Source organism: Esox lucius, chromosome 2, assembly GCF_011004845.1.
Source record: "Esox lucius isolate fEsoLuc1 chromosome 2, fEsoLuc1.pri, whole genome shotgun sequence".
Taxonomy (NCBI): Eukaryota; Metazoa; Chordata; class Actinopteri; order Esociformes; family Esocidae; genus Esox; species Esox lucius.
This window is the reverse complement of record NC_047570.1, coordinates 4,073,398-4,088,842: the sequence shown is the minus strand read 5'-3', so window position 1 is coordinate 4,088,842 and position 15,445 is coordinate 4,073,398. Positions and strand designations below refer to the sequence as shown.

The window sequence follows — 15,445 nt, the reverse complement described above, 5'->3', positions numbered from 1 at the left end:
TTACATTTGATAATTAAAAACCAGGAATGAACACTTAACATTTGTATTCATTCTTTTTGGAGGGGGTGAACAGAATAGTTAACTGCCATTAATGTTCAGAAGTGTTGTCAGGAGGGCTATCATGTGAAATCATATCTACTGCATTTTTATTAAGGGGCATTGTATTGATTCTTTTTATGATACTGATTCACAGCATTTTTTTACCAGCGCAATGCAACATTTCAACCAGTCAAAAGGAAAAGCTGCATCCTGCTTCTCCTCCACTGATGTCACTAAGACACATGATCATCTCTCCTCAAATAAACAATAGCAGACATGGGCAAGCCACGGTCATTTCTGGGTTCCTAACATTCTGTTCACTCAATTTCTCTTATAGTGTAGGGAATCTTTGTGCAATTTAAAGTTCTTTTTCAGATTTTTTAAATATCACAATGTGGTTTCTAAAGCTTTGATGGTCACACAACAGTGAAACTGAGTATATCGAGTGCGCTATAAAGGGAGAGCTGCTTTGAAAGCAAATTGGTTTTGCTATAATTCAGTTAAATTCCACAAGGTGGAAAGCAAATTAGGGATATCTCCTTATTGTTTTTTTATTGTGAGTAATGTTTTTATAACAGGACCTATTTTGTCAATATCATTAGAATATTAAGTATCATTACTCATGACACCTCCTTTGAAATACAGCAACAACAAAATCGCACACAGAAAAAATGGCATCCCCAAATCAGAAAACACAGGTGCCCCGTTATTGGGGGCACACCCCAAGGTTGGGAACCCCTGTAAATTAACGAATATTCGCTTGGCAATCCCAGACTTTTCTGCTGGAAGTAGTTAAGGATAGATGTGACCAGAATAGCTTTTTAAAAGACACCTGTAAGTACAACAAGCATACATTTAAAAACCGAGGGAACACTTGAGCTACTAGTCAAATCTAGGACTGTGTGTGAACTGTCTAAGACTTTTTCCAGAATGTGTGTTTTTAAAGTAAGTGGATATGGGGAAGGGTTCAGCATTGGACAACACATTCTTCTTGATTTCCGACAGATTTGTTGCCATGGCAACTAAACCCCAGGACGAGGAAGTAAAACAGCACCTTGTGAACTTCTCAATGAGAGTGAGTCGCTGTGGACTGTGGCATGGTGGACCATGCATGCTAATGATATAATGGAGGACTTTGTTAGGGGTGAAACAAATTTACATATGTTTCCATTTAGTCGATTTACTTGTGTTAGTGTGCTCATTCGTTCAACCATGGATCTCTACCAAACTCTCTGAATCAGCCAATCATGAGGAAGCTTTGCAAGATTAATAGTAAATCCATGACCAGTGCATGTACATCGAGTTGTTTGGGGCTCAGCTGATCAAGTATGGCACTTGCAGTGGTAGGATTGTGGTTTTAAATCACACTGGAGCCATTATTATAAGTTTCGTACTGAAACCAATATTTTGTACAGGTTAGTCCCGTACAAAAACATCAATAAATATCCATGTATGTACACTATCGTTCAAGATTGTGGTCACTTAGAAATATCCTTGTTTTCAAAAGAAAAGCTAATCCAAGATTATGAGTTTAAAAGGCTAACTGATCATTAGAAAATCTGTTTGCAATTATATTTGCACTGCTGAAAACTGTTGGGCTGATTAAAGAGAAAATTTAAAAAAAAATAAAACTGGCCTTCTTTTGTCTATTTCAGTATCTGGAGCATCAGCAATTCTGGGTTTGATTACAGTTAAAAATGTGTGAGATGCACACCAAATGAAAAGTTGCGGGAGGAGTGCTTCACACCATCTTTCAAGCATGGTGGAGGCAATGTGATGATCTGGGGGTGCTTTGGTGGTGGTAAATTGGGAGATTTGTACAGAGTAAAAGGGATTTTGAAGAAGGAAGGCTATAACTACATTTTTCAATGCCATGCCATGCCCTATGGATGGCTCTTGATTGGAGCCAATTTCCTCCTACGACAGGACAATTAAGCACAGCTCCAAACTATGCAAGAATTCTGTTAATAATAGAGTGCCCAGCAACCCTATTGAGCTGTTGTGGGAGCAGCTTGACCATATGGCCCGTAAGAAGTGCCCATCAAGCAATGTGGGAGGTTTCTACAGGAAGCATGGGGTGAAATCTCTTCAGGTTACCCCTCAACAAATGAACAACTAGAATGCCAAAGGTCTGTATGGATGTAATTGTGGCAAATGAAGGAATCTTTGATAAAGGCAAAGTTTGAAGGACACAATTATTATTTGTAACTATGTCTATGACTATATTTCCTATTAATTTTGCTGTATTTTCTATTCAAGCTATGTTATCATGGAAAATAATTAAATTTCTTAGCGACCCCAAATTTTGAACAGTAGTGACCATCAATATTAGTCGATACCTGGAAAGCAAAACACAGTCACAGAAAACATTTTTCAGTGGAATAGTCCTCAAACAGCCAACTGAATTGCCCTAGGCTCCAATTCACCCAATGTTAGACCGTTTTGGAGACAAAATGTCTCCCAGATTTCTCTAATTCAGTGGATATTGAAGGGATCTCAGGATTTAGCCATCCCTAGGACAGGGTCTGGTAGTTCATATTTATCTAGGTTAAAGATTAAGGTTAAGATTGTTACTGTACTACTAGCATTAAAAAAAGCAAAAAGGACCAGTAGACATATGCAGTTAATGTTTTAAGTTAATGTTTCAAATAATTATTTTCTACAAAATGAATCTGAGTGACTGACATATTCCCCATTTAAACTTTCTCGCTGGTCCGTCAATCAGTTTGAAATTAATCGTAATCACTATTACTATAAATACTATTAAATACTATACACAATATTCACTTTAGACACTTGCGGTACTGTCCTTCCAACCATAAACCACCCTGGACTAGCTAGTACTACACCAGTCTCATTCAGTAAGGGAAGACAAAAAGGCAACAATTAGTTTTTTTTGTTTAGAGGCAGGATTCTACACAGTGCCCCTTTAACAATGATGGTACAGCATTTGACTCTGACTCTCTTAACACCTTCCGACTACGCCTTAAGCCATTTCTGTTTAAACAAGCCTTCCCATAGCCCCTTTGTTGTTGTATATTTTATTTCTCAGTGTTCTTTGTTTTGCTTGTTTTTGTAAAGCGTCTTTGGGTCATTGAAAAGCGCTATATAAATCCCATGTATTATTATTATTATTATTACAGCAGTTCATGCAAGAAGGCTTTACAAACGGGGAAAAAAAGTGCAATAAGTAGATCTTCAAATATTTTAAAGAGCACAATCCTACTTTGTAATCCAGAATGCATTGGTGTGTGCAAAATCACCCATAATAAAGCGTAATGCGCTATGATAAAATACTGGCATTAATTTCAATAACGTGGTAGCTTCATCACAGAATATACTTTTATTGTTTTTCACCTGGAATGACGGTCAACTTAATGATTTGTTTTCTGCCATTTAAGGAGAAGTATAACCAATTACTTTTAAAAGATGCCCATTTCAATGCCTTTTTACCCAACTCGCCATCATACTTTCTAAAAGATAGAATTGTCATTCCAGATCACCAGATATTTATAAAGAGAGACATAATCAATGAGCACAACATCTGATGAATGTACATTTTTAAGTAAATTCAATAGAGGTTTAAACAAAAACTGTATCTGCAAAAGTGGCATTCTTGGCATTTATTATGAAACATGACAATAGCGCACTGGAATGATGTGTGCCGACATACTTTAGAATTCCTGGAATACAAACACTATGGCCTTGTTTACACAGATCATCTCTTAAAATGACCTGATGTGAAATCATCTGGTGGCTGGCCAAAAGTAACAAGATCACAATTGGGCTGGCTATCAAGTTAACCTATGTGTTTATACATTAGTAATTAGCACGGGGTGTGAGAGAGACCATACTTGTTCATGTGCTTTCCATTCACAAATGCAAATGTATGTCTGTAGAGGTTGGATTGGGAAGGGCAGATATCAAAAAGAACACATCGTTATCAAGCTCTAGAGTTAATTATGAAACCGGGAGTATTCCAGCTAACAAGGGCTAACGATGTGTGTCGTAAAAGAGACACTGGCAGCTAATTGACTATATAATTACATAAAACAACCTGAACTGGCATGGATATTTGTTCAATGAGAAGATATCAAATTAGCTGAACTGTGACATTTCAGCAGTACTTAGAAGATTGGCAAAATAAAGAGAGCTGGAAAGATGAGGTGGGGAGGAGAGTGGGAAATTAGTCTTTAAAAGGGACTGATTTGCATTACACACATGCTGTAGATAAAACAGCAGCCCAATGTCACAAAATGCAGCATGCTGCTGGCTTTTCCATAAAGTGGTAGTAGATTGTATATGCATGAGGTCCCTGGTTCCACGGCTGGCTATATGCACCCAATTCACCACAGCATGTAAGACTATCTCCGTTATAGTACGCTAGTAGGCATATACAAAAAATGTTTCATGACTTAAAGACGATACACAACATAGCTTAACAGCCTTATCACAAAAAAAGGCAAAAACACAATATGAAACAGATCAGATATCCAGGAGAAGCCAAGCTGCTCAGTCAGCTTGTCCCTCAGTAATGTGTGACAGATCTGTACCGCAGAAAAATTACATAGAGGACTAAATTAAACCGTTAACAAGCACTCAATCTCACTGCTGCGGCAGATTATAGGGTATCAATATTACAGCTCCTGGTACCCTGTCACTCCCTAGAGGCCAAAATAGCCCCATGCATTATTCAATAAGCACAACTGTTCTTATCTTTTTTTAAAGAATGATTGGCAATCAACCATTAATTCTTGTCCTTCTGGATGACAGTGTTTGAAACGCAGGGTAGAATAAATAAATGTAGTCTTACTAAAATGCTTAACAAACAGACAGATGAGTGAGAGAAAAAGACTGAACAAGAGAACGATGTTACTACAGTTCAAATCTTTTTTGCCCTGTACAGAGCCTGTGGTGATCTGGAAGGGAGTGTGTGGTTGAGGCATTTGTTTTTTTCTCCGCTCAACGTCAGCACTCTCCCACACAATGAGACAACAGAAGACACTTCAAAATAGGGCCAGCATGGTCTTGATCACTTGAACACCTGCATCTGATCTTTCGACCAACCTGACAAGGACACACAATGGTTAATTTAGTGTAGTGTGTGTATACAGAACAGGGTCTTCCTACATCACTCTCCCCTCTTGCTCTTTCTTTAATATAGTCTCCCTTGAGAAGGCTGAGCATGTTCCCATTTTTCCCTTTACTTTTGCACCTAAAAGAGCTTCTCTGTGCATTGTCCAGGACTACACTATATTATACAAACACTCACTACACATGCTTTCCACATAGACCGCTTTTGCATGTCCACTCTCAGTGGTGCCAGTGTTTGTGCTAATCATCCTGAACGTTGCCACGCCTAGAGAGAACTGCAAGTTGCTTACAGATCTGAGGGAGAGAAAAAAAACAGCTGCAGGGAAAAAAAGAAAAGTCGCTCCATTGGTCTCCTCAATCCCCTCTCTATTATCTTTCCTGATTAAACTTTCTTAGTATTTTTTAAAAAACATGGCCTTGTTAGGGAGCATAATGGGAGACCAAACTAGGGTTATGCATGTGCTCATGGCAAGTTAATGTAAACAGTGAGCTGCTGCCAACTGAGACCAGAGTTGATCAGTTTATCTGTGTTGGCCTGTCAAGCAGTATCGGTGCTTTCACTGAACTTACTAAGCCTTACATTGGCAGAACAGCATGTACTATAGTCACATTGCCGCAATATCAAAAATATATACATATTTCTTTCGATGGTCCATTGATAGATGGCTATGACAGATTTTGACGTTAACACATTTGTAGCATAAAAATACAATGGTCCTGTAATGAATAAGCAGCCAATTACATTAAGTAAAATGTAATGGACAGATCAGCATTCCTCTGCGGATACGAGTTGGTCAGTCAGTACGGCTCAGTGCCCCAATTCCAAGACGGAAAGCCAATTCAAGGGAGGGACCTGCTCGAGGAATGCCTGGAATTCTGAAATGTTATTCTAATAGGAAAGTTTATTTCGGTCTTTCATCTGGAACCAGGGTAACATTTTGGCTAACATCAGTTCTCCTCTCGTTCCACAGACCAATAAGAATACTTTATTTTCCATGCCCGCCCCCCAAAAATACCGATGACAACAAGACGAAATCGGACGAAATACATCGTCTTCATCACGTGGTTGACATAAGATTGCTTAAATATTGAACAGTTCGCACCATCCTAACGAGACGCTTCCTGGCTTTGTTTGCGACCTTATAAAAAAAACTTAGTTGTTGTCATGATGATTAATTGTTTGTGACCATAGCAAAAGTTATTTCGTTAGCGTAAACAGAAAAATATGTACAGCACGTTATCATCAATTATGTTAGGCTTGTAATTGGCTGAAATATTAATATGTCTAATTGCCAGGGGAAAGTTTCTTACCTCAATATTTTTGTCTTCTCGTCAGTAACGCTTGCTACTCCGTGAGTAGTTAAACTTTTTCCCGTTTACTCTCTCCCCTCTATCTCTGTCCCTGTCGTGCTTATTAGATGGTCTGTTTAAAACTGGAAACGTTTTCGATTATCTCAGTAGTCTAGTCGCGAAATAGTACACGTGTGAATTGCCCGGACGACCATCACGCTTATCTAGCGCAGCAAAGGGGACATCTAGCGGTGACAATAAGCTAGTTCAATCAGTTTCAGTTCAAATGCGCCCCCTTTCTTGTACAGCAGGTGGCAGTAATACAATTTATGTGTTGCTATTTTCAACCAATGAAAACAAGCTGTGGTTCTAGATTATATTTTTAGGAAGTGTTGCAGGAACTGAACGGAACTGAATCACCAAAATATAACTTGACAAGCATTCTACCCAAAATGTCTAAATTACACTTGTTGCAAACTTTTTTCTCTGACAGATTAACAGCAGTGGCCGTAGAGATCTCAGTGGCAGTGGAAAAGGCGTTTTTAGAGTACCAAGACGAGATCTCTCGTTCAAAGGAGGAGAATCAACGACTGCAGAGGCTGCTGGATTCTGTTTTTAATCCAGATTTAAAATTGCATAAAGCAGGTAGGATAGGTAATTTCTAGATTTTTGTAATTTAGATGTTTTCATTTAAAGGGATGGTACATTCACAGAAGGTACATTCGATGTAGCTAGCTAACGTAGCTTTTTTCATATGTCATGAAAAATGTCACCATTGTAATTGGAGAAACACAACCACCACATATTACAGGTGTACGATTGCATGACAGCATAAACCGAAAAATTGGGTTTTCCGATTTTTATGACAATTACCGTATGCTTTTTCTTTTAGGCCCGTATTAGCCGCTTGTGAGACCCTATGTCATCGGATTTTACAGCCGCAAGTGGGCGCTATGTAACTTTCTTTTCAGCATATAAATGTTATTTTCACTTTAACATTATAATCTTTCGGGACGACTTGTCCTGTATAGATTGCCAGTAGTTTGGACTTTTCTCAATTTCTAGATGGTCCGTCAGACAGTGGAATTATATTAAATTGCTTGGAAATGGCTCTCTCAGACTCAATAATCTTGTTCATCAATAATCTTTTTTCTGAAGGCGTTGTATACGTCTTTTGATCTTGACATTACCCCTATGGTTAAGACCAAAACCAGACCAAGTTTCTAATCTTTAACCTGCTTTGGGTGCACCTTAATGTAATTTTAGCCATTATATCTGATAGTTATGTAAAGCTGTACTTACCTTTTCTGAATAACGAAATTGGAGAAATTATTTTTCATATTTATTCAGTTGGGTTACCTTAATGAATGTAATTGGAATTCAGCTCAGTTATTTATGTATCCAAATACGTTAAAGAAAATTGTGTGCTCCAAAATAATGATTTTTAATGATTCTTTTTTTTTCTCCTCAACATTATTAAAACTGTTAATGAATACTTTAAGTTCTTGAAAGGGAACTCCCCCTACAACTCGTAGGTATAAAAGAGGCCACTCTGGGACCTGTTATTTTTATTTTATTTATTTTAAATGATTTGCTGTGGTGTAGACTGGTCCAACAACTCAGTCGCTGCTGCAGCATGGGTTTGAATCTGGCCCATTGCACTTTCAGCAAAAAAAGTGATACCTAACTGTTCTACTGCTTCTATTGCTATACAGTTTAAAAATGCCTGAATATAAATGAAACAGTAAACTGTTATTTCCTGTTATTACTTCCAGAACCCCCCCAGCTAACTCTTACTGTCTCAGGAGATGAGGTCCCGTCTGACCAGCAGCACTCTGAACGGGACTGGAGTGATCAAGAAGACACAGAGTTCTTCATCTCCTGTGTTGAGAGTGACAGTGATCCAGACTCATCCCAAGTCTCACATCTTTACCAAACTGGAAAGACTGCTGCGGAAGAGATTCAGACGAAATCTGAAGGGGATGATGGTGTATCAGAATCCACCAGTGCCGCTCCCCTCACACAGATAAAGCCTCTCAAAATAAAGAGGACACTGTTAAAGAAAGGACAAAGCTCATATGTCTGCGATGAAGGCAAGACAATAAGTAAACTGAATGAGCCACCAACTGCTCGAACCAGGAAGAGGTCCTACAGCTGTAATGAGTGCACAGCAACCTATGACAGACCATGTCATCTGGAAACACACAAGAGGACTCACACAGGTGAAAAACCATATGAGTGCACAGACTGTGGCAAACGCTTTAACCGCAAGCATTGCCTGCACGTCCACATGTTAACTCACACAGGGGAGAAACCGTACTGTTGCCATTACTGTGGCAAATGCTTCGCTCTGAACACAAGGCTGATAGATCACCTGAGGATCCACACAGGGGAGAAACCGTACAAATGCCCATTCTGTGCCAGGTGCTTCACATTTCCATCTCACCTAAGTCGTCACAAGAAGCTCCACACAGGGGAGAGACCGTTCCAATGCAACGTATGTGGAAAATGCTACACACGGAAGGAGCATCTGACTGACCACATGCGATCCCACACTGGAACGAAACCATACAGCTGCAAGCAGTGTGGCAAGAGCTACGCACTACAAGGAAACCTGCGATTGCACATGGCAAGTCACACAGGGGGGAAATTATGCAAGTGCCCCGTGTGTGGACTAGGGGTTCTAAATCTAAGTCGCCACATGCAAGTGCATACAGGGGAGAAACCGCACCAGTGCCAAGATTGTGGGAAGTGCTTCAACCGAAAGGAAAAACTGACCGAGCACCTAAGGACTCACACGGGAGAAAAACCGTATCGCTGTCAAAATTGCGGCGAATGCTTTAGGCTTAATGTAACCCTGAAAAAACACATGGCAACACACACTGCTGCAGTGAGTCCTACTCCATGATGACAACTCAAGAGGACACACAGAGAGATCTTTTCAATGCATGTTTCAGCAGAATTGTTTATATTAAGAGCCAATTTGCATAAGAAAATAGTTGCTTTGTTAAATTCCAATTATATGTTTTGTTTGACTTGTTTTTGAATAAAGGGCACAGTTGCTTGTTAGACAAACTGACTAGAAATCTTTACACTTAGATAATCCACCAAATGTTTAATTATTTAGTCACCAAACCACTTAGATTTTTGTAAATTAGATTACAATTTAAAAAATTAACATCAATTTCACTGACAATTTCACTAGACATTCTGAAGCAATTACTTGACTGCACAGCCTTTTGCCAAAATAAATGCAAATACATAATTGATAGATTGTTTGGCATTGAAAGCCCATGTATTCTTATAATATTCTGAACATTTCAACATGGTACAGCTAGAAGAGGACGGGCGAACTCCTAGAGCCCACTCTCTAGGTTTCTTCCTATGTTCCAATTTCCAGGTTTTCCTAGTCACTGGGCTTCAACATATTATTGCTAACCCTGGGGTTTTATGCTGTTTGAAGCACTTTGTGACAACTGCAGCCGTAATAAATGCGATTTTTTCTTTGAGATCTATTGCTTCTTTAACATTCCCAAACTGGAACTGTTTGACAATCTGGAGCTTCTTATTTTTAACTGCAACAGCTTCCTCATGTTTTAATGAAGAACAGTTTAACCAAGCAGTACTTGGTATTTGATGACATCACTTTTTTTGGACCCTGAAACCTTGTTAAAAGATCAGATTTTATTTCAGTGTTAAATTTTGTAATGTGTGTTCCTTTTGTTTATTTTGTTTGACCATGTTGTTGTCACTGTTATCTTGTGTAAACACCATTGCTGGTTTGTGTCCTTTAGTTTGAAAGCGTGCATTTGACATTTTTATTTAATTTAAAAAGTATGACAGACGAGCATTACAAGTGTAGACATTTTTTCCCGCTCTGTCTCAAGTTGAAATCTTTACTACCAATTATACTGTAAACACTTGTTTAAACACTGGTATGGGTAAAAAGTCAATAAAAACTATTTAAACAGTTGTATGTGGTGTTACCCTCTACATCTTTGGAGAGCATATAAGAATCCACTATGTATCTCAGAAGATGGAAGGCTTTTCTAAAGCACACATGTAAGAGAACAAGCACCCCTTCCTAAATGAATAGCTGAGAACACTGCATTGTGACAAAAAAAATCCACAGATTTACACAATGTTACAGACAAGGCTGGTGTCAATTAAAACAATAACACGTATTACTGGTGGTACGTGGTGCCCCCTTTACTGGATATACAGCTCCAGAAAAAACTAAGAGAACACTGCAACCTTTTCTTTGTATTCCAAAAAAGTTTTGAGTGAGGAACAGAAGCGTTAAATTTTCAGTGGTATCTTAACTTTAACCCTTCTGTTCTTCACTCAAAACGTCCTTTTTTGGAAAGAAAGAAAAATGTGCAGTAGTCTCTTAATCTTTTCCAGAGCTGTATATTCAGTGAAATATTTTCTGAGGTGGTATTCGGTGTAAAACGTTTGAAATCCGTGTATCATTCGTTCTTTTCATATTCAATTGAGATTCCAAAACGGAAAATGAAAAAATGGTTCGTTATTTCGTTATTCGTTTACGAATCTGATACCAAAAAACGAATAACGGGTCATTTTTCGTACTTTCGATTTAATGCTCAGATCAAAAATAGGAAATGAAATAACGGGCCACGGACCGATTTAGATTTTGATATTTAATTTGTCCGATTTGTGTGAACCGGAAGTTATTGTCTCGTTAGCTTGATTCATTTCTTCAGTTTAGAGTTTAACCAAACGTTAGCCTTCAAAACCATCATGGAGAGTTTCATCTTGTTCAGAGGAAGTAAACGGGTGACTGTCAAAGAGCATAACACAGTCTGTTTTCCTAGCTACTTAACAACACCACTGCATTTCAGTTACTGTTTTCAGACATATCTTTGGGTGACATTTATGAGGTACAACAAGGCATCTTGGAAAGGTGTATAGTCATTATTTACCACATGATTAAAAAGAAGAGAGATGTCAGGGTAGTTTTCTGCAAAGTCTTGTTCTGCATGACATCTATCCTCCTCAGATGAAAATGGGTCAGTTCCAAAAACTGACACCCAAGTTAGCGAGGATCCAAACTCTTGCTCATACATGTTTGCCACAACAGAGGCATTGGGCAGCAGCTCTTCAGAGATTTTAGCTGGACAGTCACCTGCTGCAAGTTCATTGGGTATCCCACGTCCTAAAACAAGGAAACAAATAACTAACAAAGCAATGCCATTTATGCTGTATGTGGTTGGCGTGTGAAAAAATAACTGCTTCAAAGGGTTGTACATATTCAGTTTAGCATACCTGGGATCCTGTGTGCATTCCACGATTGCACCACTCTGCCTAGTCCAATTTGGCTTAATTGACATGTCAGGTTTGAAATGCAGAATTTAGTCATATTGTCCTCCATGTTGAGGACTTCTTGGTCCAGCAGGTGTACCAGGGCCTGTTTCAATGGGTAGTTAACGCGATTGTTCACCTCGGGCCAAATCCTTTCCACTCGAAGATTCTGTTGAACACAAAACACGATTTCAGATGGAATGAAAATGTAATAGATTAGTTTGGGAAATTAATTCCAATTTTAAATGCTTTCACTCCTTATTTGTTAGAATAAAAAAAGCATTTGATTATATTAGTTGTACTGTTAGTCCGTATTACAAAAACCTCACCCTTGTTGATGTTGTTTGAAGGTATGGTGGCCTGCTAGGGTTGTGTCTATGTCTTGACAGCATCTCTTGCATGTACAAGCACATGTAAAACTCCCTGCCATGGTCGACCCTGAGTTGGTCCCACATCCCATGGTTAACCACTGCAGATCTGAGATAAAACAATGTGTACATGTGCAAAGGGCTGCACTGAACTTAACTGATCCAATAAGAAAATTACATCCAATGAAAAGAGAATATACATTGCACAGAAAATATTATGACAAAAACATTGGTTCTAAATGTATTTACTGTACCTGTAAACTTCCTCATAAATCACAAGGTTGTTTTTCACTGGCATGGTGGCATTGGCAACAATTTTGCCGCTGTAGCCATCAACTGCCACGACGTGTGTCACTCCAAACATCACAAGCTTCTCGTTTTGGTCCATGTGAATTTTATGGCCCATATATTCCGCATGATACGGGATGGGATTTAGATTACGAGCACCCTGAAGACATGTTTTATATTTTGAGCCCAGAATATTCACGAACCATTTCTACATCAAAGAAATTCTTATATGCATGCAACATCATGTACTGTAGGCCTACTTCATTCTTAGCATATAACTTGCCTGACGTCGGAATTCGTGGTATGGCTGATGAATCTCTCTGAGGATTTTCCCAACTCGACATTCTCCTGCATGCACTCCCATTGAAGACAGATATCCAGTCATGAACTTGCGGCCATAAGATGGGCCCGTCTGTTAAGAAAAATACAGTTATTCGCTACAACATTTGAAAGACGGGCAGGATATAAAATGTGAAAACCTAAAAAAAAAAACTTACTTCATATATTGATCCAACCACAGCCCTCTCCAGTTCTGTGTCCGATACATGTCTTTTTCGCTTAAGGTTGTGCTGAACACAGAATCTTCTCACACTTATTTCAGAACATCGCTGGACACCCATCTGCTGCAGCGTTGTGGAAATCTCTACATGTGTCTTGCCAGTTTCAAATAAATCTTTAATTAAATCAGCATATGGTTCCAGTGCGGCCATGGTGTCAATACGAAATTACTTAAGAAATACTGAGTCACTAACTTACAATCACTGCATAATTGATGTTTTCCAGGCCTCGTCTAACTGTTTTCCAAATTGCGGGAAACGTCCATAGACAGTATATAAAAAAAACTTGGAAACTTCCAAGTGCAACACATGAAGAAGACCGTAACTTCCGGTTCACACAAATCGAACAAATTAAATATCAAAATCAAAATCGGTCCTGTGGCCCGTTTCCTAATTTCCTATTTTTGATCTGAGCATTAAATCGAAAGTACGAGAAATGACTCGTTATTCGTTTTTTGGTATCAGATTCGTAAACGAATAACGAAATAAGGAACCATTTTTTCATTTTCCGATTTTGAAATCTCAATTGAATATGAAAAGAACGAATGATACACGGATTGTTTGAGAACCATTGTTCTAGGTTATATAGTAAATGAGATTCTAGAACCCTAAATTATTTATAACATTAGATTAAGGAAGCCTCCAGGGGGAAAAAGTGGCTAGAATATAAGAATCAGACAAAAAACTAGGTAAGTTGGAGATACATTTTTTATAGGCTGTCAATTATGGCACAGCAATGCTTTTGGGAAGATGCAGTCCCTCATAACAGATCATGTCTGTTTCCTGTTCTCACAGCCAGTCAGAGCCTCTCTGGCTGTGAGAACAGGAAACAGACATGATCTGTTATGAGGCCCTTTGAGGAGAATTTGATGGACATTGAATTTCTGTTCTGGTAAAGGTTTAGATCAGTCAGCTCTTGGCATGGTGTTCAAACACAACCAGTCAGAACATCACTGTGGCTGAGGGTTCAACATCCTGTAGGTCCACAAGCTTCGGACAGAACTAAGGTTTCAAAGAGAGTAGAGATCCAAAAAGTCAAGTTAATCCAATCTGGCAACCAGTGAAACACAGTTCACAGTTAAAATATAGTAAGTATAGAAACAAAAATGATGTCAACATTAATGTAGAAATATAGAACATTTGTTGGATAAGAAGTTAAGGGAAAACAAAAGAATGGGTGGCAGTATCATCATTTGTAAATGTCTGCAAAACAAAGACTTATAAAAGGGATTTGTGACAAACTGATAAGAGTTCACCTCTAATGCTGCTGTCCTGGAGAACAATACTGATCTTGACAGCGGTGACTTCCTTCTTCACGAATGCATCTGAAATTAAAGCATTTCTCAATTTGTGGCTGTGTATATCAGTAACATAAATACAGAAGCAACAAAACTATATGCAAAGATGGCTGAGGGGAGACATGGTTGAGATTTTTGAAAATGCAGTAAGATGACAACTAATACAGAACTATTCATTGACAAGTGTCCAACATTTCTTACAGGAATCTGTCTAAAATAAAAATAATAAAAACACCTTTGAGACTTTGTATCAGTTCAGTCAAGAATGGATTAGAAGGCTATGCTGCATCAGGAACATATCCTGAAAAAAAAACAGAAAGTTGTGAGGAAACAATAAGTTATCTGAATGAAAAAACATAAAATGTACTTCAAATTAGCATACCAGATCAGTTATAGTTAAGAACAAATCCACCTACATCCTCCCTGACTAAATGTAAATAGGATTGACGGAGAAAATAAAAACAATCAAAAGGTATCTCAAAGTCAAAGTACAAATAGAAATGGTACATGTAAAACAGACCTTTCCAGTTAGTGGCACCATTTGCAACAAAAAAAATGCAAAGTCCTAGCCTTGCAGAAAGCAGAGGCTCCTCAGGTCAAAACACTAAAGAAAGTATCTTAAGTGCAATTGCCCACCCCACAAATAGGGGGAAAACTGCTATTTCAAAAGTGGTTGGGAACTTACAATCTCACTTCTTACAATCCAAGCAGTTTGTCATTCAAAAAGGTTCTTTAATTTGTCAATCAAAAAGGTGAAATTCATGTCGAAATATAATAGCTCAAATCAAAAATGTTACTGAAGACCAAAAAACATAAAATAAATCAGTTTAACTAGGCACTATTGCCAATTCAAATATACAAAAAAAGTTGTCACATCTTTGTATAACTCAGTTTATGATTCAACAAGGTTCATCAAGAGTTCAATCAATGAAGTAAAATTAAAGTCCAAATTGAACAGGAGATCATTAACAAGTACAGAAATTCCATCCTCATGTTCTTTTAACTTCAGCTGAGCCATTCTGTTGTGTTTCTGCTTTCTCTATCATGTTTAACACAGCAAATTGTTTTGTTTGGTCAATGACCCAAGCCAATGCCATGTACAACTTTTCTTGAACATTACCATGCTTTCAAGTGCAATGCTTATTGCATTAGATCATGCCTTCTGCTAAAGCTTAATGACACTAAAATG

General features: G+C 38.3%; 3 protein-coding genes and 1 long non-coding RNA gene across 4 annotated transcripts in view; 1 reads left to right on the top strand and 3 right to left on the bottom strand.

Annotated features, from left to right (window-relative positions):
• tspan4a (tetraspanin 4a) overlaps positions 1-6,642 on the bottom strand; it is a 138,136-nt gene extending 131,494 nt beyond the window's left edge. Inside the window, exon 1 of the mRNA XM_010897090.5 lies at positions 6,445-6,642. The gene's annotated coding sequence lies outside the window, so the exon portion shown is untranslated. The remainder of the gene's footprint in view (positions 1-6,444) is intronic.
• Positions 6,218-10,396, top strand: LOC105025976 (zinc finger protein 501-like). Its single transcript, XM_010897088.4, has 3 exons — positions 6,218-6,485; positions 6,917-7,068; positions 8,199-10,396. Exons 1-3 carry the CDS (start codon positions 6,415-6,417, stop codon positions 9,329-9,331), a joined length of 1,356 nt encoding a protein of 451 aa, XP_010895390.1. The 5' UTR covers positions 6,218-6,414; the 3' UTR covers positions 9,332-10,396.
• A 563-nt stretch (positions 10,397-10,959) lies between these two features.
• On the bottom strand, positions 10,960-13,137 carry LOC117592902. Its single transcript, XM_034287136.1, has 7 exons — positions 12,899-13,137; positions 12,685-12,813; positions 12,368-12,561; positions 12,075-12,222; positions 11,710-11,914; positions 11,509-11,599; positions 10,960-10,975 (listed from the first exon to the last, which is right to left on the bottom strand). Exons 1-7 carry the CDS (start codon positions 13,109-13,111, stop codon positions 10,960-10,962), a joined length of 996 nt encoding a protein of 331 aa, XP_034143027.1. The 5' UTR covers positions 13,112-13,137.
• A 686-nt stretch (positions 13,138-13,823) lies between these two features.
• Positions 13,824-14,563, bottom strand: LOC109616613. The gene is made up of 3 exons (XR_002197817.2): positions 14,492-14,563; positions 14,215-14,283; positions 13,824-13,960 (listed from the first exon to the last, which is right to left on the bottom strand). It is a non-coding gene; the product is annotated as an uncharacterized LOC109616613 (long non-coding RNA).
• Positions 14,564-15,445: the final 882 nt, after the last annotated feature.

Excerpts from the sequence above, each read along its gene's own strand:
- LOC117592902 (XM_034287136.1), bottom strand. The coding sequence starts at position 13,111 with ATGGCCGCACTGGAACCATATGCTGATTTAATTAAAGATTTATTTGAA. Across the intron at positions 12,814-12,898 it reads TGGTTGGATCAATATATGAA|ACGGGCCCATCTTATGGCCG; the intron begins GTAAGTTTTTTT and ends TTTTCTTAACAG. Across the intron at positions 12,562-12,684 it reads ACCACGAATTCCGACGTCAG|GGTGCTCGTAATCTAAATCC; the intron begins GCAAGTTATATG and ends ACATGTCTTCAG.
- LOC105025976 (XM_010897088.4), top strand. The coding sequence starts at position 6,415 with ATGTCTAATTGCCAGGGGAAAGTTTCTTACCTCAATATTTTTGTCTTC. Across the intron at positions 6,486-6,916 it reads TCAGTAACGCTTGCTACTCC|ATTAACAGCAGTGGCCGTAG; the intron begins GTGAGTAGTTAA and ends TTTCTCTGACAG. Across the intron at positions 7,069-8,198 it reads TTTAAAATTGCATAAAGCAG|AACCCCCCCAGCTAACTCTT; the intron begins GTAGGATAGGTA and ends TATTACTTCCAG.